General features: G+C 41.5%; 1 protein-coding gene across 4 annotated transcripts in view; it reads right to left on the bottom strand.

Annotated features, from left to right (window-relative positions):
- The window catches only part of CACNB2 (calcium voltage-gated channel auxiliary subunit beta 2), a 269,194-nt gene extending 243,342 nt beyond the window's left edge, over window positions 1-25,852 (bottom strand). For 2 of the 4 annotated variants that reach the window (XM_069776370.1, XM_069776389.1), the window contains exons 1-2: window positions 25,545-25,852; window positions 13,861-13,953 (exon numbers count right to left, since the gene is read on the bottom strand). In XM_069776370.1, the coding sequence (XP_069632471.1) occupies window positions 13,861-13,953; window positions 25,545-25,649 (198 nt within the window). In that variant the 5' untranslated portion in view covers window positions 25,650-25,852. The remainder of the gene's footprint in view (window positions 1-13,860; window positions 13,954-25,544) is intronic. The other 2 variants (XM_069776379.1, XM_069776399.1) reach the window with 1 other exon arrangement.
- Window positions 25,853-26,552: the final 700 nt, after the last annotated feature.

The following is a 26,552-nucleotide window of genomic DNA, read 5'->3' as shown; positions in this document are numbered from 1 at the left end:
ATAAATACAGTGAACTTTTCTAACCTGAAAAATAAAATCTTATGTGTGCTGCCAAGAAAGTCTGCCTAGAAACTTTAAGTTTTGTGGAAGCTAGGAAAAGGATTTCCCCCAAGTCTACCAAATAGTCAGGCAATAAGAGGAAGGCATTCAGTGTCTAAATGAAGAACTCTCCTTTTCCAATGCGTAAATTGATCCAGAATTTTAAGCTGACTGACCACAAATTTCCCAGTGATGGAAAATTAAAACTACCTTGGAAACAGCAGAGTTAATAATTTCATCTGGCCAAGGTCTGTCTCTTCTTGCAAATGGCATGCAGGACCAACAGAACTGGAAAGCCTAAACAGGTTAGTATTTTACAACACAAAAATTATAAAAACAGAGCAGACCAATGCCACTTTCGAACAATATGCTTCAGTCTTTAGTCAGGAGCACAGTACAAGCAGATTCAGTTTGAGCAACCCCGAGGGAACTATCACAGAGGACTGACTCCCTTCCCAATTGGGGCCAGGGGGTAAGCTGTGCACTTTCGTTCTGCAGAGGTGATAATAGCACAAAGGAAGTAAAGATCTGCCAAAATTATAATACCTTAGACCCTACCTGTTCCTATGGATGAACTTTCCCTCTTTTATTTAGTGAAGCAAATATTGTAGCAGTGGGTTTCATTATTATTTCATCTCTCTGTTTCCCTGGGCGATTAGTAATTCTTAGCTAAATGTTAAGTCACCCACAGGTTCTTCCCCACATCAACAATGAAATATCCATAGTTATAGTTAAGAGCAGGAGATGAAATACCAAAGATACAGATTTTTCAGTGGTTTGGGGCTCCATTTACCATTTCTGGAAGTACGAACTAATAGGATGTTCTCCAAAGCATATACAGTTGATGCATGCTGGAAATAAGCCCTAGCTTTAGCTGACCCTGCTTTGCGAGAAAGTACAGGGTATAGGATAACAAAAAGCGCATGACATCACATGTCAAAGGAGACCAAAGGATTTTCTGAGTATCGTGTAAGGATTTAGCTCTGGACTGACATGATTAATCTTGCCAAAGTAGAAAGCCAATTTCTGATAGAAAGAAGAATACCAGATTAAATGCGAAATTCTGAAGTTGTGCTAAACTGAATTTCACCACATTGACTTTCAGGCACATAACAGGGACCAAATTAAGTAAGTTCTGAGTTGCACTCTACATAGCAAAAATTTGAAGGAAGGATAAAATATGATACTACTGTATACATCAGACTGCCAGAAGTTTGGTTACTATAGATAGATATAGATATATAGATACACATAAAGTATGTATAAATTATATATATATTATTTATATATCTATATATATATCCATAGAAAAAAATACCTTTCTACTTAAAATGTTCATGGTCAAACTGGAAGTATTTAAGATTTCTAGAACTACCAACACTCATAAGTACACAGTCCTGACAGATTCAGAGGAAGTCTCCAGGTTCTACAGAGAGAACTGTTAAGTGCAAATGTAACTACAGAGTTTTATTTTGTCACAAAATTTCAAATCTTCTTTGGTCTGAGATGAATGCTATTCTTTTTTTTAATTCTTTTGGAATGAATAAGTGTTTACATTAAAACTCTTTCTCTTGGTATCATAAAGTAATTATTTATTACACCAGTCTTTGAGGTATGGGTCCTTCAAAAAGCATGGAAGAAGACAGGTGGAAATAGGCAGGGTGTATGTAAACTATCCCAGTGTGACTAGAACACGTATTCATTGGTCTGAGATGATGACAGTATACAGATACTTGAAGAAATTTAACTGATTGCAGAAATAAGGGACAGGGATCCTCTGAAAAAATGATCTAAAAGCTAAGTTGCAGACAACAAAGGAATTATTTCTATCTTGTCTAAAATTACTACTTCCTTCTAGAAAACTCTGCCAAGTTCTAAGAGGGGAAAAAAAAGTGGCCTGCTAAGGATATATGAGATAACTACTGAGTAATACAACTCCATTCTTTTTAGAAATGGAGTTTAGACTTTGATGAAGTAAAACATAGCTCATAAATCGTTAGACTGACCTGCAGGGTTTGTGAGCACTCTGCATTCATTCACCTACACAGATGTCAAGTCCCTCACAGTGTCCTGAATCTCTTGGTCAGTACCACATCCATGAAGCCCACAAAACTACCACACATCATGACTATAAGTCCATCAGTTAACACAGGACATATATATCAAGCAGACTTACAGAAACCTTAGATGAAAATTTTAAAATATATTCCTTTCATCATTCAACAGCAGCCAACCAACAAAACTTTAGTAAGTTATTGTAAATTAAGGAATATGTCTCATCAGAGGCTTATAATAAATGTGACTGTGGCTCATAAAGAGTTAATGGGTATTACCTGCATATAAAGGAAACTGTGTCTAGGAGATATGATACAGGCAGTGTACAGAACATGCTTTGCTTCTCAATCCTTTGTTACATTTTTAAGTTGTGGCTTAGATTATTCATTTTCAAGTGTGCCACCAGAGATCCTAGCTGTGAGTGGGAATAAAAGAATCCAGCCCCACTGGAAGAAAGATGACATTTCTTGGCTTTTTTTCAAGACAGAGTAACTCACATAATCTGTTCATAGGGTTTCTGCAGGATTTATGATAGTTGTGTCTATTTGACAAGCTATTCAGGCAGATACATAAAACTATCCAGTTGAGCAAAGAGATGAAGAAACACGAAAGAGTCTACTGGGTTGAGATAAGATTCTTGAGCAGAACTGGAAAAGGAAAGCCACTGTCCTATCACGGGAAGAAAAAAAAAAAAAAAAAATATCTTACTTTGGACTCCTCTAAATTCATCTTCTTCACAGGTAGCCTCCTAATAGGATCTGCTGGTTCATGCAGAAGTTCAGGAGTTTGTTGACCTGGACCCAAGGGTAATGCTTTTCATTACAAGTTACAGTTTAGTGCACATGGGATGCAGGCCCATATGAACCCCAAGCTTTGACACCGACCTGCAACCACACGTTTTCTGGATGTGTGGAGTTCCTCTGCAGTTGCCATGCTCTAGCACTGCTCCCTCGCCTGCATCCAAGCCCAGGAGATTTAGAATTAGTCACTCAGGTTTAAGAAAGAGCATGTTTTAACACAGCATTAATAAAACATCTAGCCCCTCTAACTACAGATTTTAGGAAACAGATGCAGAGAGAGGTATCAGAGCATCATAAAATGGGTATTAGCAGATTTGCCTCAGAGTAGAGGAAGGGAGAAGCCCTTCTCATGCCCTCTGTCCATCACAAGGACACTCTGGCAGAGTGACTGGCTTCAACTGCCATAGCTAGCCAGGGCTGCACTGCTGAGAGAATGGCAAAGCATGCACATTAAAAATTAAATACAGGTATAAGTGGTTGTTCACATAAGAACTGCATACTCCTAATGTGATAGGCGTTCTTGAAGTCTAAACACTACCTATGGGAAGTAATCCCAGAATTTTCTGCAAGTCTGCTGACACAGCATTATAACCTTCAAGCAGTTTCTCTCTTCAAAACCTTCAGCAATATTTTACCTAACAGTGCAAACTCAAGTTATTCTAAATTGCACACAGGCTTTCTAAAATAAATAAATATCACATGTAGGCTGAACACTGTGCAAAAAAATTAAGTACTGGTCTAAATAGTTCTTCTTTATGAGCCATTAATCAAATAAGATTAGAAAAATCTTAAACCTTCCAGGGTTAAGTTGTTTCCATAAAAAAAAAAGCACACAGCACACTGCCAATTCTTCCAGACTATCTCCAATGAATCACTGCTTCTTAGGCTTCAAACTGATGCTGTCTCTCTTCCACTTGGCTGTGTCATCTCATTCGGAGGCTTTATCTCAACACCACACTTTATCACCACACTTATTTATTATGTAAGATGTTGACTCATTTTCTACATTCAGATTTCAAAGTATAGTAACAGCATAGTTGGTCAAATCTATTAATGTGCTTTCATTTTTGTCATGTCTGTAACAGCATTTTAAATACTGTTCACTTTTCTCAGATAATAACAGGAACGTGAAGATTTTGCAAATTTTACCCTCTGATATCTTCAAATTGCTGATGGAGTTTGAGCAAACATTATCTCTCCTAACTATGGGAAATCTTTTAACATATTATTTTAGCATGTTATTTAACAATACAAGCAGCTTAGGAAAGCATCTTATTTCCATTCCAGTATAAATGGCAGATTTCCATTCCAGTATAAATTGTAGCTAATATTGGAAAGAGATGTGTAAAACCACAAACAACTTCTGATTATACTCCATTACCAACTCTGGCAATTTCCTCAGCAATTATTTCAAGGACAAGGCTGAAATAATCTTTAATCTTTTCTTATTATAAGCAAACATTTCTTTGACACATTACTGTTTTCAAAAGAATTCCTAAAGAGTAAATAAGGTCAATGAAGATGGACAAAGAATGATTTCTTTTTCAGAGATCTATGCGTGCAATAACCTGTCTTTAGAAATGTCGTAAGGGGAGATTACTGAATATATAATTTTCATAGTTTGTAGGAAGAATAAACCCAACTAGCCATGTTCCTGTAGAAACAGTGAAGCAACGGCACCTGCCTTCATCTCAGTCCCTCCAAAAGCGGGATCTGATAAGCAGACCTTTGAGAGCCAACTGATCAACCATGGCTTAAAGCTGTATTTCTAACATAAAAGACATAGCACGTCAAGCTAATTCGGCATAAAAGCAGAAGTCTAGTTTCCATCCTGTAACAGCCTTCCCAGACTTCAGAAATATTTTCTGGTTCAATCTGCAAAACAACTGAAAACTCAAAAATACCACTGGAGACAATAGGAGGAAAGATATCAAAGGCTTATATAGATATATTTCTCCCTTTTTCACTTCACCCATCCTCCCCTCTTTCAGCTCCCCACTTGTTTGCAAGAACCAGTTCTCTTTCCTACCCAAGACTTGATTATCCTATGAGTAAACCATCTGATGACACTGATTTATCATATAGGAGACTACAGGTTTATGTGGAGCTTAGAATTAATGCTGTACATTAACCTCCTTTGGCAGAGGTGGAAGTATTCAGATATTCTACAATATCAGATTTTAAGGAAGGGTAGCTTTCCAGTTTTTCATACCTAGGACTGCTTCAGGTCCTACTATTTTTCAGGCCAGTCATATTTGGGAACTAAAATATTATGTGATCATCAGTGGGGAAAAAAAGCACACTAATTGTGCTCACACGGATGTCACTCTGCAATTCAATACCCAGAAAAAAGCTTTATTGCCAATTCCTCAGAAGATTTACAATTCATTTTAGAAGTAGTAGAGCACTAAGCTTTTCAATGAACCTGGTATTCCAGCAAAGAAAAGTCTGAGTGAGATCACATGAAAAAAGCAACATTCAAATCTACAGAAACATATAATCAGCATTGGAAGTAATGTCTAAATACATAGCCCAAGAGAGGACAGCTCTCTGCTGCAACTGCCCATAAAACTGGCAACTTCATGACTAATTGGACAGAAATGGCACTTGTATATGTTACAACATATCTACATAGTGAGGTACAAACCCAAACACTCGTCAGCTTGAGCAGGAACGTACTGGTGGGGTATGGTGAAAGACAAAAGATTCAGTGGATTCCTTTGGCTAATCGCAAAGTATCTTTCTTTACTCCCTGAGCCCTGCCAGGGACTAGGAGCAGCTCGGCTCCATGCTGGAAAGAAACTGAAGCAGCTTGCTGCACATCAGCCAACCGGCGGTTATTTTTCCTTGAAACCACTTGCATTTTGGAGCAGAAGATGACATTTGCTTTACAGAGGACCAAACTGTTCCCTTGCGTTAGGCATTTGTTCCCAATCAAAACCATACAGCATAAATGCAAACCCTGAAAATCAGTGCAATATTTAAAATGACAAAAATCACTTCAGACTTACTTTTACGTAAAAGGAACTAAGTCAGCATCTATGTTTATGGTGCATTTACATATAATTATAAACTTGAATTTTGCAAGTGACTTCAAACATCTTATTTCTAAAAAAACCTCCCATATTTTAAGGCCTTGTTAAAAAAAAAAATCCAATGGACTACTCTATTTTAAAAAAATAAATTAAAAAAACCCCCACCCTAAAACAAATCCACTCCAACTAAATAGGCCTGTAAGAAAAAGTTGTGAGAATACTGCACTTACCTTCATAAATTATTCTTGACAATTTTTGCATTAGCTATAATTAAATATATGCATCGGAATCATTGTCCCATTGTAGATACTTTGTATGTCTGTGCTTACTATAACTAGAAGACATCTATGATAGCATATAATAAACCTTGCATCTCACCACAATGTTCAAAATTATTATTTTGAGTAAGACAATGCTGCACACGCGAACCAGAAACCACAGTGAATTTCCTGGGAGAAGCAGGGGACAAAATAAAACAAAACACTTGATTCTCATTCAATCCTATTCCTAATTTTGATCTTAACTGTTTACAACTGTGTATGGTTTTTTTTTTTCTTGGAGCTCCTGCTATACCCTACCCAAAAGACCAGCACATACAGGCAAAGGAGGTTCTTGGCACAGCTGCAAGGTTTTGAGAGGTTCAGCTCATGCAGAGCACACTCTGATGAGCACAAAACTGCGAGACTGAGACTGCCAGAGAGCAATTGCCATTCATGAAGATATTTGGCCAAAGAGAAAGCCTAAAAACAGTTAGGCTTAAGCCTTTCTGCTCATTCCCTATGCCATGCACTATGATGGAAGAGTCTCCAACTGTACGTTTAGCAAAGTTGCAAAGATTACGCTTTACCTCCATCAGTTTGCCTAACTGCTTAAAAAACCCTCACACCTCTGCCTGAGAGCCCTTGCCTCTTCTTCCTCCTCCTCCTCCTCCTCAGCATGGAGGCGGCGCTGTCACCTGCAGAAATCCCACAGGGTTCAGGGATGTACAAATCCTGTCACACCCTTTGAACACCCCACTACAGAGGGACGCATCTGATGCTGCCAAATTGAGTGCAGGCTGTGGTAGTTCCTGAGCAGCTGGAAAGCCCCATCTCTCCTCTCCCTGACAGACCCAGAGGAGAAGCACATAGCCAGGAGGCACACACAAGACAGCAGCAATGGAAATGCCGAAGGAGAAGGTCCAACAGCTGCCACCAGCAGGGATGCCACCTCCCACCTCAGGGCTCGCATCTCCCCTGTCCTCTCACAGGCCACGTATGTCCTCTCGGACACCTCACAACACCCACCCATCATCTTAGCAAGCTCAAAAGCAACACTGGCAATCATCTCAGCAGTCATCAGATACAAGCCCCATCTTCAAAACTTCCACTGCTGCTTGGAAGGGATGTGTTGACTTCAGCTGCATGCAAAGTAACATCAAGCATGTCTGCCCATTCAAGGTTATAAAGGGGGCTCCTACCCTTCAGTTTTGACTAAAGTATTCTCTTTAGTTGTTCCCCCCTGTAATTTTCTCACACCCTGCTACAAGAAGAGTAAACAGATGTGTAAGAAGAGCTTTATGATGTTTTGCCTGTTTGTTTTGGTTAGAGGGTGCGTGGGTTTTTTTAAACACATGGCAGCATTTTGATTTCTATTCTTAGAAACCATTTGAGGCAAAAAAGGGCTCATGAAAGAACTGAAGTCCGCAAATGAACTTCCTTTCCACTGGGTTTTTCTCAGCCATCTCCCTTCCAGTCACGCGTGCCAAAACCCCATGCTTTATAGGGGCATCTGCTCTATTCTCTCCAGGCCAAAAAAGGAGACTTTTCAAACCCTTACTACAGCTGAGGAAATCTATAGCTTAATGAGCCTAATGAGATTTTCCCATGTCTACAGAGCCTGAAGTGTAGCTCCACAACTGCCACCAGAAGGGAAAGTCCCTTTCTCCTCCCTCCACCCTTCCTTCTTCCAGCCACACACTCCCAGTCCAGGCCTCTTCTAAAAGCTGTCCTCCTCCCACTCCCCATCCAACTGTTTTTTACCACATGACTGAGGAACTAAGATATCAGCCATGAATGAAACTGTGTCAACAGCTGAACTGACATATTCTTATGAATCCCTACTCTGCTCTCTAAGTGCTGCACCCACTCTTCGCTGTGAACTTGGTATACTTCATACAACAAGAAATACATCAAAAAAAGTCGCTTTCCCATACTAGTACTACTCCTAGAGACATTATCTAATTTTGTATCATAACAAATACAGACTCACTGGATCTGACTAAAAACTGATTAACATTGCTTCATACAACCAGCACATCACCCTGAAACTACATTGCCTGCCCATGATTTAAGGTCACACACTGGCCTTAACAGCTAAGTTTGGTGGCTTCTGCTAATGCCAGAAGAACACAGCAGTACAGACATCCTACTCCATATACCAACCTCAGTGTAAGGTGGCTTTATCCAAGTGCAAGACATTTCCTTCAAAAACTTATAATTTACAGCGAAAAACATAGGATACCACAATTCCATCAAATTAAAAACCCATGAAATAATGATTTTAATGTGTTTCAAATAAGCAGAATTTCTAGTACTTACGACTTGTGTAAGGCTTCAATGCAACCACAATAGCAAGCACAGGCCACAAGCATCACTGCTGCGGCTTTCAGTGAAATCAGCAGAATCAGACCAGAAAAAAACTGAACCTAACAAAATATGCCCAGACATTAGCATCAGAAGTAAAAGATGAGAAAATTAAGCCAAGCAGTAGGTATACATTTTCATGTATTACAATCAGTGTTTGCACAATACCTCTAAAAATTTCAGACATACCTCATTTTGTTATGTATAAAAGCTAAAGGCAAGTCTGAAAAGCTCCTTTTTTCTCTCTAAGCCAAACATGTCTCAATTAGAGGCACACAAAGAATGTAAGAATGTATTAATTTGCAAATGAGCATTTTTTGTAATTATTTATTTAGATTTTCTGGCTAGCCACAATCTTTTTCACATATAGTCTTCAAGAAGCAGGAATAGTCCTAGCAGAGAAAGCATAAGCAGGTTTTCAGCATAAGGTTGTTAGTACTGGGCATTAAGACCAAAGCTAATATCTGTGCCCACGCTACACCAGCAATTCACGGCTCAGCTTGTAAATGCATTGCCTCACTGGCAGGCTGTGCATATGAGCTGAATACATAAGCTCTTACCCTCATGAAAAGGGGGAAAGAAAAAAAAAAAAAAAAAATCAAAGCTAAGCTCTATATCTGGCGGGGCAGGGGGAGAAAAAGGCAATTAAAAGAAAAGGAATACATTTCTGACACGGCCCAGTTCTCTGGTGGACTCGAGATTAAGAGGCATGTTTATGAGCAAAACTAAGTCAATATTTTCAAGTCATTTTTTAGTGCAAATCTTAGTTTTACCATTCATAAAATTCAATAGATAATTACACAGCTAGGCAAACCTCCTTAGAGGAAAGTAGAAGAATAATGAATTCCCTACGTAATTATTTATAGCTGTGTTTTTGAGTGAACACAGTGTAACAGGCATCAAGCCAATATTTAAAGGCAAAAAAACAGATTTGTAAAATCTTAAATATTTCAGTAAGCAAGTCTATACTCTGCAGTCTATTTCACAACCTAATCTGCCTTTGCAATACATAAAAATCCCAACAACTTAGACTGCCTCTGTGATTAATCATTAGGATTTAAAATAAAACCTTGACAAAGACAGGTCCAAAAGTGCAACCACAAAATATGTAATGCTATCAGAACATGCAATTTGCTTAAAATAATGTTTCTGGGAAGTGCCATAGTGTTGTCTGCAAAATATTTTGTCTGATCCGTATTTTGAAAAAACCCTTGGGAACAAAATCATTACCACACATCAGTCAAAATGGCAGCGAGTAGAGATCAGATCCAATTCAGTCTTTCATAGCTAACCCTAAGAACAAGCTGCTTATCACTCCAAAGCTCAAAAAAGATGATGAAAACTATATAACACAATGTTCTTTAGCTCCCTAAAGACAACTGATTAAAGTCAGTTAGGAACTGGTTGGTGTGCAATGATGCTTCTGCCTTCCAAAGACACTGCTGAATTGCCAATAGAACTTCACAACACAACAGAGGGGAAAAAAATTCTTCCCTCTCCTGCTACTGAAAAGCCAAGCGGTAGCTGGTGGCAAGTGAAAGGGAAGCCAAGTTGTTATTTTTTTAAGCTTCAGTACCATCAATAACATTCTGGAGACAAAACTAAACAAACAATTTTTTGTAATAAACAAATAGAACATGATCCAAAACATTCTCCTGCAATCTCATAGGTTTTACAGTGTCACAAGTAAAAAACAGAAATAAAAATCTGTATCAATAGACAAAATTCACAGTACAGAAGAGGTTTAACTGGACTGAAAAGAACGGTTTTTAAATTTGTAATATATATATATATGTAAATGCTCTTGGTTCGGTTTAATGCTTCTTTTATATACATTAGAAACAATACTGGATAGATTGCTCTATTTCAGCACTCAAAAACAGATTTAAACAGAAAAGATCATTGACGTACAGGGCTGTGCAGAGTACATTTCATTCTCTTATACAACAGCAGGAATTTTCAAGCAATTTGAATAAAATGTTACTTTATTCTCTCTCATTCAAATAAAACTAAGTTGGCATTATTTTTACTACTGTAGCATTTGGTATGCGTTGCAGGAAACTTGCCAGGTGCATATTGGAGCCAGAGGTGCATATGTCCTTAAGGAAATAGTAAAATGCAGACACAATAAAGCTTTGTCAATGTAAGTAATGGATACTAACTCCCTCCCTCCTGCAGCAGCTTTAACTTAAATGGCCAGTGGCTCTGTGGATTCAATAGACTGAATCCTATATCCTTGCTCTTGCACAATACCTCCACTGCTTTCCACATGCGTAACATTTCTTTAGGACTAGACATATTTGTCTTCTTTCATCCAGCACCAATATATTTCTCTGTTATGAAATGCCCACTTTCATCGGTGCTTATGACAAGAATCTGCACGCCTCTCACAGCTCTCCCAGTTTAAGGACAGGCCAGCTAAATATAAAGCAAAAGCACCTTCCAAACTTTCTTACTTCTTTATGAGGAACATAGGCAGACCTTAGCAATAAATGTTCAGGACAATCCCAGGATTCCTTCTTGAGTGCAGAACGGAGTACTTGTAGAGATGCACATAAAAGTTGCAGAACAAGTTAAGAAGTAAATGTGAAAAGAGACAGGAAGCGGGGGGGGGGGGGTGGGGGGGGTGGGGGGGGAGGAAGTCGGGGAAAAAAAAAAAAGGCCGCTATAAGCATCATAAGCATGGCTGAAACAAACAGGTTGAGTGTATCCCATGTCTAGATCAAAAGCACTGCCAAAAAAAAAACCACAAAACCCTTTCCAAGCAAAAACTGACCTCCTGGTTTTAAGACAGCATTAAAATAAAATAACAGAAAATAAACAGGTATGTCATTGATTCTGCTGGGTTTGGATTCATTTGTCCACTCTGCTTTTCTGCAGCTTTCACCCATCTCGGGAGAAACACCAGATTTTTGGAGTCATTTTTTCTCCTGCAAATAAATGGTTATGGCAAAACAATTATGTTCATTTATACCATGTAAAATATCCTCCAAGAAAGACAGAGACAAGCAATATGCAGCACCGAGGTAGTTTCTGGGAAGGGCACAGCAGCTGAGCCAGCAGAAAGCGACTGCAACCATTCTGTTTAATATGTGGGGCACTGGGCACCCTGGTCACACTGGTGGCAATTCTTCCTTAGTGCAGGAGAAAACCAAGCTGTCCCAGGAGGAGAATTAAAGCAGGAAAGCCTGTTGAAGATGCAGTTGAAGCTCTGAAATAAACCTCTCAGCAGCAACTGTGAAGAGACACTTCTCATACATCTGCTACAATTCAAACAGCTCTGCCTGTACATTACTTACTAGGAATGTTTTGTGATGATTTTCTTTTTTTAAATTTATTTTGGACAATGTCACATAGCATATATTTATCCATTAACATCCCTGCATTATCTTCAGGGACAATACCATTTTCAAATTGAGTTTTGCTTCAGTAATCTATTAAATCTCTGATTTTTTGCGGAAGCCTCTTTCACCTTTCAGTCATTTGTATTATATCACTTGAGTAACTACTAAATTTGGATTTATTTCAGGGAAATATATAAATCCCTTCTGTAAAAATCTACACTTGAGGCAGTCACAGTCCATGCTCCCTTTACAGCCCTGGGAAAGATATAGACACTTTTATACCGTAGCTTACCAACCCTCTTCTATATGTCTGTGTTGAAGATTTGATAAATCATGCCCCACAGTCTATAGAGCCAACCAGATCTCCAGTGACTACAGGAGTCCAGCTCAACATCTATATGTAGTTTGATGATCCACCTCCTTGTGCTACATCCTCTTTGCCCTGCTCGCCCTCACGACAGCAAGAAGATATACTTGAGACCAACTTCAGACTTCATTTAGGTAAACAAGAAAGGCAAAGAACCATGTGCAGCCAGTGTAAAGTAAACACTCATACTCTGCTAAAAATGTTCCAGGCTGAATTCAACATCCACGAGCAGCTAAGGAAAACAGCAGCACAGATTTCCTTACAAAGATGCCTTGGAACTGGGAGATCCTTTTGCTGCTCCCAAACACTACTTGAACTGCTTTTTTCCAAGTATTTTTAAACAGGACAAAATGTCACAAATAAGCATTTTATTGATCCAGGGTTTCCACCTTGATATTGTTTACTGCCACTGAAAAACTCCCATGATCAGTTAATATTTCATGCCTATGTCCAACAGACACTGAAATGTAATAGGGGTCTGACTTTATCAAATCCACAGCCTATCACAAAACCTGCTAACATAATTACAGCAGGACAAAGCAGAAGAATTTTGCAAACAGAGGTTGTGTACTGATGCAACCAGTGCAACAGCAGTGGAGCCATTAAATGTTTTGAGATGGAGGAACATGCAAGACAAGCTGGTAGAGAAGGAGGTCTGGTGCCTGTTTATGGCAAAACCAAAAACTCTGCAATGAAACCTCTTGAATTCCAGAAGCCCTCTGGAAAAGATGGCAAAGTCTGCATTTGCAAAAGCATGGCTTAAATCAGCAGGGCGCGAAGAACTGTATTTCAGACTCTGCACAGGCACAGTCACTGTGATGCTCTGTGTAGCTCACGCTCTCCAAGTTGTTGTCAACCATAAGCACATTGAAAGGCACTCTCCTTCCACAGCAGCACAGCTTCAGTAGCACCATTCTGCAGCCAAAGACCACACCGGGCTCTGGATACCCTTCCCTGCACTTTTTGTCCCCTCTGTTGGCCAGACTGAGCTGTCCTCCAAGCACCCACACAGGTGTGGGGTCCCCATGAGGCTCCACTTGGGTGTCTCCGTTGGAGGGAGAGATGCACAGGCAGAGGTGATGGGAGCCTACGGCACCGCTCCATCCTCTCCAGGCCTCTCAGCATCGGTGTGATGGGGACAAATGCTGCCAGGGATTTCCCCTCCAACCCATGCCTTAAAATAACACTGGGATGTGGGAGGAAAACATCTAAGTTAACACTGCCTCGCACAGCACTATTTTAAGCAGGAAAACCCTGAGGACTGGTAGGGTTTAGATGCTTTCTCCCAAATGTTGCCACTTTAGGCGCTCCCATCAGACTCGCCTCCTCCTTCAGCTTTAATCACCTGACAGCATTAGAGCAACAAAAATAATGAAAACGCTATATATGGAATGAATGAGAAATGAAAAAGTATTTTTCTGCCAAGATCAAAACAATAGCAACCAAGTATTTTTCATTGTCCCAGCAGGGCCTTCTGCTATTTCTCAGGCTACAATATCACTCTTTGATTTGACAATTTGCAAAAAAAAAAAAAAATTACTTGAACATTAACATCAGCAAGTCATCCAGTCTTTTAAAAGCTGAAAAACAACATACCTGGCGTACAAAACTGTTAGAGGTAGTGTCAGAAGATGTACTCCCGTCTGATCCTTTAAATCGGTTTTTTCTTCTTGCCCCTTTACCGTAAGACTGTAAAAAAAAAAAAAAAAAATTAGAGGAACAGTGTTAGTGTTGCACAGAAAGCTTTCAGTACAAGCATCACCAATGTCTCCTAGGCTAGCAGGGATTCAGACGATCAGCTTTGTGCCAATTAATAAGCACATATTCAATAAGTAACTGATGGGACAATGCGTGTAACCGGTCACCGACACGACTAGCTTGGCCAATTGAGCCCTGAATGTTTTGGGTTTTTTTTCACGTTCAGGTTTGGAGAAGCATTTATAGACTTGTATAGTTGTAGTATTATTCACCCAAGTCACAATGATTAAAAAGTACAGTTTGTTTTGCAGCTAGTTTAAATAAACAAGCTAGGAAAGGAGATACTACAGCAGTCTCCAGTACATCACAGCTATGAGCCAAGTCGGCTGAGGGAACATTAAACAGCAAGAAGTGACCAACAACTTGTTGATTCAGATACAATCTTACAACCGAGGAATAATTTATAATAATATTTTTTTTTAAAATGTTGAAGTAAGTAAAAGCAGTATAACAATAAAAAAGGAGTAAACATGTAACTGGAAAAGGGATAATATGCAACTAAAAAGCAAGGCATCGTTTTTATCTATTAGGAAATCAAAAAGACAGCAGGAGAAAGCAATGGTTGGCTAAAGCAAAAATTATTAAACTATGGTTTAGAAATACAGCAAATGCCCCCTCCCCCAAGAAAAGCTTTTTGTTCTGTGGGTTAATATGGACTATCAATAAATATCATAAAACAAATTTCAAAAAACATGAAAGCATTTAAAACTGTGTTATTTGCAACTACTTATTTTTGTGGTGACTGTAAACCATGCCATGACACCACCTCGGACCCTTTCCAGGGCATCCCTCCCTGGTACAGCAAAATCTCACAGATTTTTTTCTGCACAACTACATTAAGAGGCAGACCTTCCTATCTAGTTACATTGCTTAAATTCATCTAAACTTACACCAAAATCATGTCTTGACTACTTCAAACATTATTTTCCTTGAGGTTGATAAATGCAATTTTTTTCCTCACTCATCATGCTGTTGTAAAGGTCATTTTACTAATCCATCTCTCTGGATCATGTCTCCTGTCTTTAAATACCTCCCACAGTTCCTTGCAATAAACAGGGTCTTTGTCTTCACTTTCAAGGTCTGTCTTGGCCTATTCCCAATCATAGCTCTCATCTTGCATTCAGCACTGAACTTTCAAGTTCCACAATAACTCAGAAAAAAAAAAAAAAACCAAACACTAACACAAAACCAAACACCAGCCTCCATCAGCTACATGCTAAATTTTCAGAGAGTAATTTCATATCCACTGCATACTATCTCACAATTGTCTCCCAAGGATAAAAATTCCTTTACAGAAATCTCATTGTTCTCCTTAAAATATGCAACAACAAAAATCCCTCTTGATAAGAAGGTACTAGTATGCTGGCACCTCAAAATATTACACTAATAAATTATATTATTTATCCATTATTATTTCCTAGGATTCCAAGTCCATGCATTTGCATCCTGCAGTTGACTTTGGCATAAGCCACTGTCGGTCCTGGGTTTAGGCACAATGGGAAAATTAGGATCAGCTTATTGGAGAACGTGGCTGTGCATGTGTTACAATGCAACACTCCTGACAACCTGGCCCTGATACAGCAAGGCCTGGGACAAAACTCTGGCTGGGTGCATAAAGCGTGTACTTCCCTGGGCTTGAGCAGTCTTCAGAGCACCATGCTGGGCTTTGGGCCCCAGTCCATCGGTTCTCATGGTAGGGAAGGGTGGGCTCCAGCACAGGCTTGGAGGCACACTTAAAAGCTCATACCAGCAGATTTTTAAGATCATGACTTCAAAATCCGAGCTGTAGCTCTTAGCAGTAACACATATGGTAAGTATGATGAAATATTTTGCAGTCTGAGAGTAATTGAGGAGGACAACAGATAGCCACTACTAACTTCAGATCACTTGTCAAATTGACAAATCCAGATAACTTGCCACCACGAGATGCAAGAGAATGATCTCAGGCTGTATCTGGACCGTAAGTGTCGATCCTGGGCAAGTTCAGAGCACTGGTTGAAATCCAGTATTATGTCAATCTTTTAGAAAGAATGACTCAAGTAACAATAGATCCGTCAGCCTGACACTGATTCTCAGCAAAAATAATTTAACATGTTATGTCACTGAACTAACAATGGCTTACAAGAAAAGCAATTATTTTATTTTGCCAAATTTTACAAAACTGTAAAAAAGCCATGTAAGAAGTTCTGAAAGGCACATGAACCGATACTACACATGTTGGTTAGGGCAGAACTATATAAAACTCAGCATGCTACACATTATGAGGATGAAAATAGGACTTTCTGATGAGTCTAGAACTGTAACCCAGTAGGTCACGAAATGTAAAATTAAAATTGAATGATGAATGGCTTTGCAGGGTTGCATTTCTAAAAGGGATCCTGTAAGAATAACAAGTAGATCAGAACCACCATTACCAGCAAATTATTCAAAACATTTTCCAGTTACTGTTAGAATAGACAGTTCTATAAGAACCATCTTTTTCCACCCAATATAATACTCCACCTCATATAATATAATATTAAGGTACGTAAAATACATTAGAAGTATCTTTGACATCAGTAGTCTTCAACTACAAGATCATCTTTAAATCAAAATTTACTTCTTAAAAACAGTTCTTACTGAGGTAACTGACTGTAGTTACCCGCCAACATTCTGACCCTCTTTTTTTTTGGAAGAATATGGAAATACACTTACAAAAAATAAAGAATTCAAAACATTCATACAGCAGTTCAAGAATATAGAGCATCTACATAAAGATCACACTATCTAGGCAATTTCATAAACAATGTACAGTACAGTATGTTGTAATCCCCAAGGAGATACTAGAAAAAATGTACACATATTCTCTTTCACAGTCATATTTTTGTATTTCTACTCAGTTCCTACAATATTTATTTTATCTAGAGAATCATAGTGTTCATTTTTATAATGCAAAAAATTACTACAAAGGCAGAAGAGGGACTGTGTCTAAAGCGATGAGGATAAAACAAATGAGCAGAATAAAAATGCTTTACAAGCACAGATAAAACACACACTTCTCTACCTGCATAGCAACACCTAAAAGCATTAATTTGGGCAACATCACATGGCAAGTCCAGCTCAAACTGAAATCTACCTTGATTTTTCAGGGTTGGGTTGTTGGGGTTTTTTTGTGAATAGCAGCATGCACATTTTTGTTCTAGTCTTATATAAGAAAAACTATTCAGGAGCACAAGCCAAATGCTAACTTTAAACATAAAAAAAAACAGTTGACATGATGGCAGTACATGGCTACATAGTGTAGGGAAAGTCAGTTTTACAGCTGCTTCTGTGTACAGACCAACTCTGAATCAGAGGAAAGGGGGACAATTTTGGCATGTGGGAAAAGTGGGATTTGATGACTCTTCTCATTATTTTAAAGGATGCTATCTGGGATTACATTTGTCTTCCAGGCCTTTCAAACTTATTCCCACAGTCAGAAATGCCCTGAAACTTTCTTCTAAAAATGAGATAAGTCTTCCATAAACAAAACAGATTCTTATATATTTTTAAAAATGATTAAATATCTCTGTCATGTGGAGAATCATGAATACTCATCCTGTCATATTCATTATGTTTTGCTTCTTTGAGTGTATTTTTTCCATAAGAGCTTAATGCAAGAACAAGACCTTTGTACAAAAAAAAATAATCTACCAGTTACTTTCAATTCTGGAAAACAAAAAGGAGGGTTTTTTTCACAATGAACTCAATATGTTACTGTGATTTTTATATTAAGATTAGCTGCCTTATCTGCGTTCTGTGCAGCAGTTGGCTGCAATTAGGTAGCTAAAAATAAAGGGCTGAATCATGACGTGCGGACATTGGCCAGTAAAAGCAGCAACACGGGGCAGTCTTTCTCAACCTATATGGTAGCCCTACCTAACAGAACAACCATCAGGGACCTAAAGTCTCTGCACCCCAGTATACGGTACCCAATGGTAACAATCTCGAAACCCAGCATAACCAGCTGCCTATGGTGTACCATCATTTGCCCCAGCTAATTTTAATACAAATGACTCCAGCACTGCGAACAAGCCTGTTTATAGAAAAAGTTTGCTGACAGGAACATTCCCACTGGATCTCAGCCCAACATCTTACACAAATAAAGTTATGTATACATGTTAAGTGTTTACAAGATGAAAACTGTAGCCTGGTTTATTAGTCAGATGTGTGAAGTTCTTTTAAAATTGGCTGAGTTGTCAGAGACAAGAAACACAACACACACACACTTATGTTCTACAACTTCTTAAAATACATGTCAGACAATGTGAAACCTTAAAAAAAAACAAAAACAGAGAAAGCCCTACCAAAGTAATCTCATCAAAACCATTTCATCAGCAAAGTCTTAATAAAGCAAAGAAAGAATCTGCTTTCCAACTCTGACATGAAAGTACATTGTGCAACCTTTATCAGCCCATCTAATGAAACAAAATATAGGAATCATATGAAGCATTAGAGGCATGCATAGCAGTTTCCTGATAATTAACAGTTTCATATACAATTACTCATTATTGCAAACGGATGAGATCAATGTCGCTCAGTAAAATCCTTTAATTTTAATGAGGTTCTGCCTCAACACATGAAAAGCATGCACCCGTAAGATCTAATCCTTTAACACACATGACAAGCAGAAGGCATGGTTTTTCTCTGTAGGCAAAATACTATCATCTGTTAGAGGGAATATAAAACATTAAAGGTAACCAACGATCTACAACCAGGGAACTGATCTTCAGTAAAAGTCTTAAAATGCCCTTCACCAGTAACCACTCCAATGGTATTTTACATCAAAGCAGAGAAAAGCACAATACACAGGATTGAGTCTAAACCTTCACTAATTATAATGGGTAAAATAGCAGCAGCCGTTGAGACTGACATCATGGTTAGTGTCAAACATAAACCCTTAAAAACTATCCTACTGGTGTCATTCAAAGAATAAAGGACAGGTGCAGAAAATTTAGGCAGCAGAGTCACTGACATAGATTCAGGTCTCGAAACAGAAATAATGATGCAAGAAAGGAACTGGCGAGAACAAAAACAGAAAATAAAAATTCAGAGCTGGAATGAGGCTTCACTATCTCAGATAACAAATACCCAATTACGAGGATCAAAAGAATACCTAAAGGTAATGAGCAACGCCCTGAAGGATTAGAGAATTGCTAGAAGAGTCAGAAAGGAAAGAGTGCACTAAGCATTTTTCCTTCCCATGCAAAGGCTTTAGAAGATATTTAAAAATGCCCATGTTCCAGGCAAAGAATAGCATGCCAGGACAGTGCAGAACATGTACATCCAGCTCCATCCACCCCTTGGAAAAACAAGTAATTGCCACTTTAATCAGTTCCTTACAACAAGGCAACAGAACGTTCCTGTAGGTCAGGCCTCCTGAGCCCTCTCTGTGCAATGGCCAGGCTTGCCACCACTCCGAAACGATACGCTCCAGCTACCGGGTGGTGCAGCCTCCGGCATCAGCTGCGTAACTGGGAACCCCGACACCCGCACTCAATCAACACACTGCGCGCCTTTGGATATAAAGGGTCAGCTACAGAAACAGACATGAATATTTCTGTTCTTTGCACCACAAATCACACTAGTCTCGTAACTGAGGGGTGGTCAGCCTTCTGACGGTACAGCCAAGGGCTGGAAGATGTACATAGACCTTAGTGACAAGTTTCCCAGCAGGTACAGCCAAGGGCTGGAAGATGTACGTAGACCTTAGTGACAAGTTTCCCAGCACTCCACAGCTCCATTGCATGTTAGGAACAGGGGCAATGGGGCAATATTGGACACAGCAATACATCCTGGCTTGCCTCTGTCTCGGGGATGGTGTTTCAGGTCACCCTACACAATCAACACCGGTGCAGCCCTGTGACAGGCGCTCAGCCCTGTGACATACCTTCAGTGAAGAAGTTGCCTGAGGAGCACAGACTTATGTCCACATAGCAGAGAAGAATCCCAAGGTTAGGTCTCAAAACCTGGATTTCTTCAAACAAAGACCGTTTGCTATCAGGACACAGTTCAGAAAAGACAAGACTTCCCTTTGGGAATCCTATCAAAGTGAGGATCTCCATATAGAGTCATCGAGTTCACACAAGCTACAATGATGAGTCTGCTAAGTCCATTCTACAGTCCTTTTATAAAATCTTCCACCTACACCAAGAAAAATCCATCCAAACAAAAACAAACAAAAACCCCACAAATAATTTATTTATCAAAACTTGCACATATATCCAAAAATACATATTTGACAGATGCTCTATTTTTCCCCGTAAAAAAAGAAAACCTATTTCTGCTGAGAAATCTGTAACAGGGTTAAATCTTTGATGCTCTTTTCTGCTGGCCTGTGATAAAGCCTTGCCAGTACTGCGGCTAGAAATAGCCCAATTCTCACCAGTTCCTACACTTCTAAGCCATATCCCAGTGCTCTCGCCCTGGCCTCAGACCAGGTCGCCTGGCAGTTTCCACCCGCCAGACAAGTCTGCAGGGGACTTGGCCTGCTCTCCTCATCCCCAGTGACTCGGGAACCCACCTCGGTGCAAATCTGCTGCCCATCTCTCCGTAACACCAGCGATGAAGATATCTGCTCCCAACTCGGCAAAACAGGAGCACGCAACAGCAGAAGGTGTTGAAGCTCGTGCTGCAACCCCACTGTGCCTCCCGCAGCCTGTAGCAACTACAGTTGTAGGCCACATGCCTGTTCCTCCCCACCTGCTCTCCATCGATTCCTGTATTTCTCTTACACAAGCAAACAGAAAAAGAGATCCGACTATGACAGGAAGATATTTGCAGGGAGCAACAGCCAACTACAGGGAAGCTTCCCTCTGCTAAGGGTCTGCTGCCCTGCCGACAGAGACCAAGGCAAGCCCTTGGAAGGCAGGGAGGGTGATTTTGGTTGCTTTGTGTTCTTTTGAAACTCTTTTATCCTGGCACAGGAAAGAACTGAGTTAAAAAAGCAGAAGAAAAGTAACTGAGACTCCAGAGAAGCCAGCCTTGGAAGAATAGAGGAACTTTTCATCCATAATGGTTTGAAATTATAAACCTAGAGACAAAACAAGACCAAAACAGAGAGAAAGACCAAAACAGAGCCTCTAGGAGATGGTTACCAGATATGCAAATAAGTTAGGACTGAAACTGCCGAATTGCTTCAGAGGGATTTACACTCTAGGAAAATGTAAAAAACATTTATTATAGCCCATATATGCTGATGATGTGTAATACCCAAGTGGCAAATAAATGTCTCTGGAAGAGATGAGCACGCAAGATCACCTATTACTGACAGAGTTCAGGACAATGCAAAATAAACCCGAAGAGCAGAGGAGAATCATCAGAAAAGTAACAGCTGAAACCTGAAGGGCTTTCTTCAGTGAAGGACTATTAAAATTTATTTTTGTCAGTAAGGAGTACAACACTGAAAGGAGGTTACCACCTCAGGAGAGAAAACACTACCTCTCACTGAGGACCATGAGAAAGTCCAATGAATGGAGTTGGATTTCATCTCTTCTTCATTTGTATATACTCCACTGAGCTGCTGCCACATTGGATCTGGCTCCTAGGGATGCTGCCAGGAGAGAGTAAAAACTTCCATGCCTCTATAATCAATGGTTATTGTTATTGTTTAAGTAAGCAAAGGGGCATAAATTTTGTTTATTCTTACAAAGTATTCTTGCAAGTCAGTACTGGGAAATACACTGTTGCAAAATGTTTATTTGAAGAATAGGTAAACACGGTATGAATTGTGATAAATCAATTCAGCTGAAAGAGAGCAGCAGAGGGCAGTGTGATTAATCTGCTGAGAATAAATCTCTGGTTATTCTTTCCATTCCTCATTACCACAAGACAGGCAGTGAGGGAATGGTGCTATGCAACTGAAAAGATAGCTGGAGATCCAGGAAGGACAACAGCCAGTGCTAGGGCCAAAAAACTAAGCCGATATTCCAGAGTCACCACATGCACGTTACTCTAAAATTCATGTTAACATCAATTGCAGTCAATACAGAAGGAAAACTGAACAAGCCTCTCCCTAACCCCATGCCTGCAGTTTACCCTCAGCAATGCAACCTGACCAGCTGGAGCCAAGGGCTCCTGGGAGGATGAAGCCTTTAGACTTGGAAGTGGGAAGCACTTAACAGCATCAGGGCACAGAGGAAAGCTAAATGCAAGTGAAAGAGCTGAAGAAAACAATCAAGAAGAGAATCGTTTTCATTTAAAATGTGTCATGTTGTTAGCACCAGCATTGACAGATGATGCATAAAGGTAGGAAAAAGAACAGGAGGAAAAATAATAATGGGGAATAGGAAAGAATTCATCCAGGGTAAGATACCTTCTCCCTCCACAAGGCAGGCTTGTAGTTAGTTGCTTGATACAAGGTTTCGTTATATTTTCTTTGAAACATCTCCTATAATTTACTGATCTGATTTGCTATGACTGTTCCTATGACACAACACAGGAAGCTTTATGATGAGAAAACAGCAACAAAAATTGAATCTAATGATTTCTAGAGACTGAGGGACTTTGAAGTAGGATGAGAAAAAAATTTCATGGGAGGGAGGGAAAAAAGAAGAGAGGCAAAGAGTTACCATGAAAGGCGTTAATATGCTATGTTATAATATATTATAAACAAATCAGCATAGCATCTCGGTTAATTACAATGAATATTCTACTAATTCAACTTCCTAGAATTAAGGGGTTCTTGAAGTAAAAAATTAAAAAGAGGACTGGAGTTGATTTTTAAAAAAACAGGTACTGAGCATCAAACACTGAACAGAGTTTGTTTGTTTTACGATTTCAGAAAATCAAATGCTAATTTTATTACAAAAGGGCCACACCTAAACCTACGACTTTGCACTGACATATATGTGGACGTTGTGAATAACTCCACAGTGTAACTGTTAGCATGTGCATTAATCTGGAGAAAGCTGGACATTTGAAACTATACCACAACCCCGATTGGACTAGGATCACGGTGAGTACCTAGAACTATGTTTTTCCAGTAATATGGACCTAAAAGCCACAGAATTTTAGGTAATACAGAATGACACACCAATATCTTGCCCCTATTGCAAAGGACTTCCCAGGGAGAGTACACTATAACTGTCACGATCAACACCTAAAGGGATTTTATTTCGTTTGTAGATCTTGTTAGGAAAATGCATTATGAAAGTAAGAAATAGATTTTACACAGAGGCTATCTAGGAATATTTCACATATTTAACTTCCTTTTAAAAGTAATTACTTCCAGAGTGTTAACTAGATTCACTCCTCTGCCAAGTGGTGACAAGTTTGGCCAAAATGGACGGACAGGCATAATCCAAGATATCGACCATGATGTACAGCCAGGTTGAAAGAAATGCTCAGTTTTACAAAAGTAAAATTCTTGGATAAGAGAAATGTTGAGTCTTGTTACAGCTCTACAAAGGCTCTTCAATCATATTTCGCTAAATTATAATTCCCAGAAGTAGCGCTTCAGAGAACACTTTTAGAAGTGATATCACTCCATAAGCTCACATGTTGGTTTTTTTTTTTCCTCCTGACGCATTACTTGGCATGAAATGTTTCTAGGATTGATACTCAAGTACCTTAGTGAAAAAGGTAGCAGTGGGCATAACTGAAGTACCTGTAGGCAATCTGCTTGATGATTCACAAGTTCTCATTAAACCTCTCCTTCTCAGTGTGAGTATGTTCTAAAGCAGAAAGATCTTACAATATTGATTTTTTTGGAAATCGTGTTAATGGAGCAAAAATTCAAATCAGAATAATTATTTCTCAATGCAGTGCATGCTAAAGAATTAACTAACGTTATTATTCAGACAAAGGGCTCTTTTGCTTCTATAATCTTATTTCCTCTACATCAAAGTTTTATGTACGACTAGAATATGTATATACGGAGAAGATATGATTCTTGTTTTGCCTAATGCCTTTGGTTCTGAAAACTGAAAAACATTCCCTGAACTAAAAAGCTGCATTATTACTATCTTAAAAAGAGGATCTTTTTGGCTGCGAGTGTTCAGAAACCAATTCTATAAAACAGAATGTAAGTACTTTACCTGAAATATAAGTAATGTGGGTGTTAGCAAGCTATCCTTCCTCTCTAAACAGGGGTTCTTTATGCCTAGTTAAAACGAGGGATGAAAAATCAATTTTATGATCAGTATTTGACATTTGTCCACAGCAGAGAGGCACCATCTGATTTGACAGTTGCCGATTCTGTGCTTAGGGCTGAAAAGATATAAAAAGGGGGGGATATATAGGTCAGAAATTAGTTCCCTTGCCACCGCTTCTGGAGAAGCTGGCAAAGCATATGGCTCTACTGAAATGTCTGTTCTGCACTTGGAGGCTGCAGTCAAATTCACATCCAAAGAGACATTTTTTTCTTTTTTAGCTTAACCTAGTCTCTGTTTCAGTGCCTGGATTTTGTTCTGCTGTCATTGGTCCCCAGTAAGTAAAGATCAATTAGCGAGTCTTTTGACAGACCGACAGCATTTTCCTCTGGCAATCGAGCACTTCTGTGATAAAACTGGACCACCTTCTCACAGTAAATAAAGCAGCGGCAGCAGCAATAAAAACTGCCACCCCAAAAGGAAGAAAACTCCGTCCTAACAAGAAGAAGCATGTTTGTAATTTAAAGCGCACGCAATCAGATTTTACCACCCTTTTACTGGGTTTAAAAATAGCACCGTAAGTCCTTGTAGCCAACTATTGCCAACTATTGCAAACTCGAAGATATTATGCAACGTTCACACATCCACCAGGAGCCACCTTTCAAAGCACAAAGTCTTTACCAAGTGTGCGCGCACCCATAGCCTGCCTCCCTCTCCTCATCCCATTCACCTGACCGCAGTCCGCACGGACCGAGTTGTTAACATTTCAGAGATGACCGTACAACCAACCACCTTCCGCACGGTAACCGAGCGGCTTAAGCCTGCAGCGCGCTCAACACCTTCAGCCTCCCCAAAATTCCTGCTCAACGACCAGCGCGAATCGCCCTCCCCCGCCCACGCAGCCTGTTCTCAGCCCGCGGAACAGAAGAGGAAGGTTTCGGCAGCGCGCGGTAAGCACCAGGTACAGAAACAACAGGTTAGCGGACGGAGCGGGGAAAATACCCGTCACCTGTGAGTAGCACACGCACGGAAGAGCACCGTAACGGCAACGTACGCTTCCACGTCCGCCCTCCAGGCAACTGCACGGTTCTTTCGACTGACGAAGCTTCTGTGGCACAGGGCGTCCCATCCATCGTGCGTGTTAACGGAACGGCATTTTGGGGTGGGGGCGAGGACACAGAGGCTTCAGGCGCCTTAGGAGAGCCGCCAAACTTTTCTGGCGGCGGGGAGCCGACGTCGAAGGACGGGCGGCTCCGGCAGCCCCGCCGCTCCCCGCCTGCCGCCCGCTGCCCGGCTGCGAAGCCCCCCGAGCCGAGCCGAGCTGAGCCCGGCCCGGCCGGCCCCGCCGCCCCCGGCCCCGCCGCCCGCCGCAAGCCCCGTGCCGCCGGCCGAGCCCCGCCGCCCCCGCGGTACCTGCGCTGCCGCCGCCGCCGCCGCGGACAGGGGGTTGTCCAGCAGCTCCATCTGCACCTCCTGCGCCGGGCTGGGAGGCGATTTGGACATGTCGCTCTGGACCATTGGCGAGGAGAGCGGGCGGCTGGGCGCCGAGCCCCTCGGCGGGGCAGAGCCGAGCCGAGCCGGGGCGAGCCGAGCCGGGGCGAGCCGAGCCGGGGCGGCGGGGCGCCCCTCAGCGCCCGGCCATGCCGGGGGAGGGGAGGGGGGCGCGGAGGCGGGCGGCGGCGCGGCCCTGCCCTGCCCTGCCGTGCCGTGCCCTGCCTGCTGCCGGCGGGGAGCGCGCAGCGCGGCGCCGGGGGACGGGGCACCGCCGCCGCCGGGCGCGGGGGGAGGAGGGCAGGGGGCGGCGCGTGGGGAAGAGGGAAAGTGACAACGGGCATCTCCCTCCCTCCTTCTTCCCTCCCTCCCGGCAGCTACCGGGCGGCGCCTGCCTCCCCGCCGGGCGGGGGCGACGGGCTGCGCGGCCGCGGCGGAGGGGCGAGCCGGAAAGTTGGGGCTGGGGGGGGGGCGCAGGCCCTGCTTTTGTCCCCGCCGCTCGGCCGGGCCGCGGCAGGGTGGGTCGGCCGGTGGGTCAGCCCCGCCGAGGGCGGGAGGGGCTCGCTGCCGCCTGCCGTCCGTAAGTTGTTGGCAAAGGACGCTTCCCGCCCGTCAGGCGGCTCGGCCGGAGCGCGGACTCCCGGGCGCGGTCGGGGCAGGGGGCGGTGGGAGAGGCGCGCCGCTGCCCCTCCGCCGGGCCTCCCCGCCCGGCCAGGTAGGGCCGGGAGAGCGGGGCCGGCGGGGCGCGGACCGCCCGCCCTCCTTCCTCCCTCCCGCCCTGGGCGGACGGCGTCGCGCGTCTCAGCCCGTGCCGAAGCCCGCGTCGCGGGTATGGTCGGTTTCAGCGAATAAACCTGCGCTTTCCAGGGAGAAAGTTCCACAAGTCCGTCCCGTTGGTGCGGTTTCTCCCTGGACTGAGATTCCCATGCG

This window comes from Haliaeetus albicilla, chromosome 2 (genome assembly GCF_947461875.1).
Source record: "Haliaeetus albicilla chromosome 2, bHalAlb1.1, whole genome shotgun sequence".
NCBI classification, from domain to species: domain Eukaryota; kingdom Metazoa; phylum Chordata; class Aves; order Accipitriformes; family Accipitridae; genus Haliaeetus; species Haliaeetus albicilla.
This window is presented reverse-complemented; position numbering and strand designations above follow the sequence as displayed.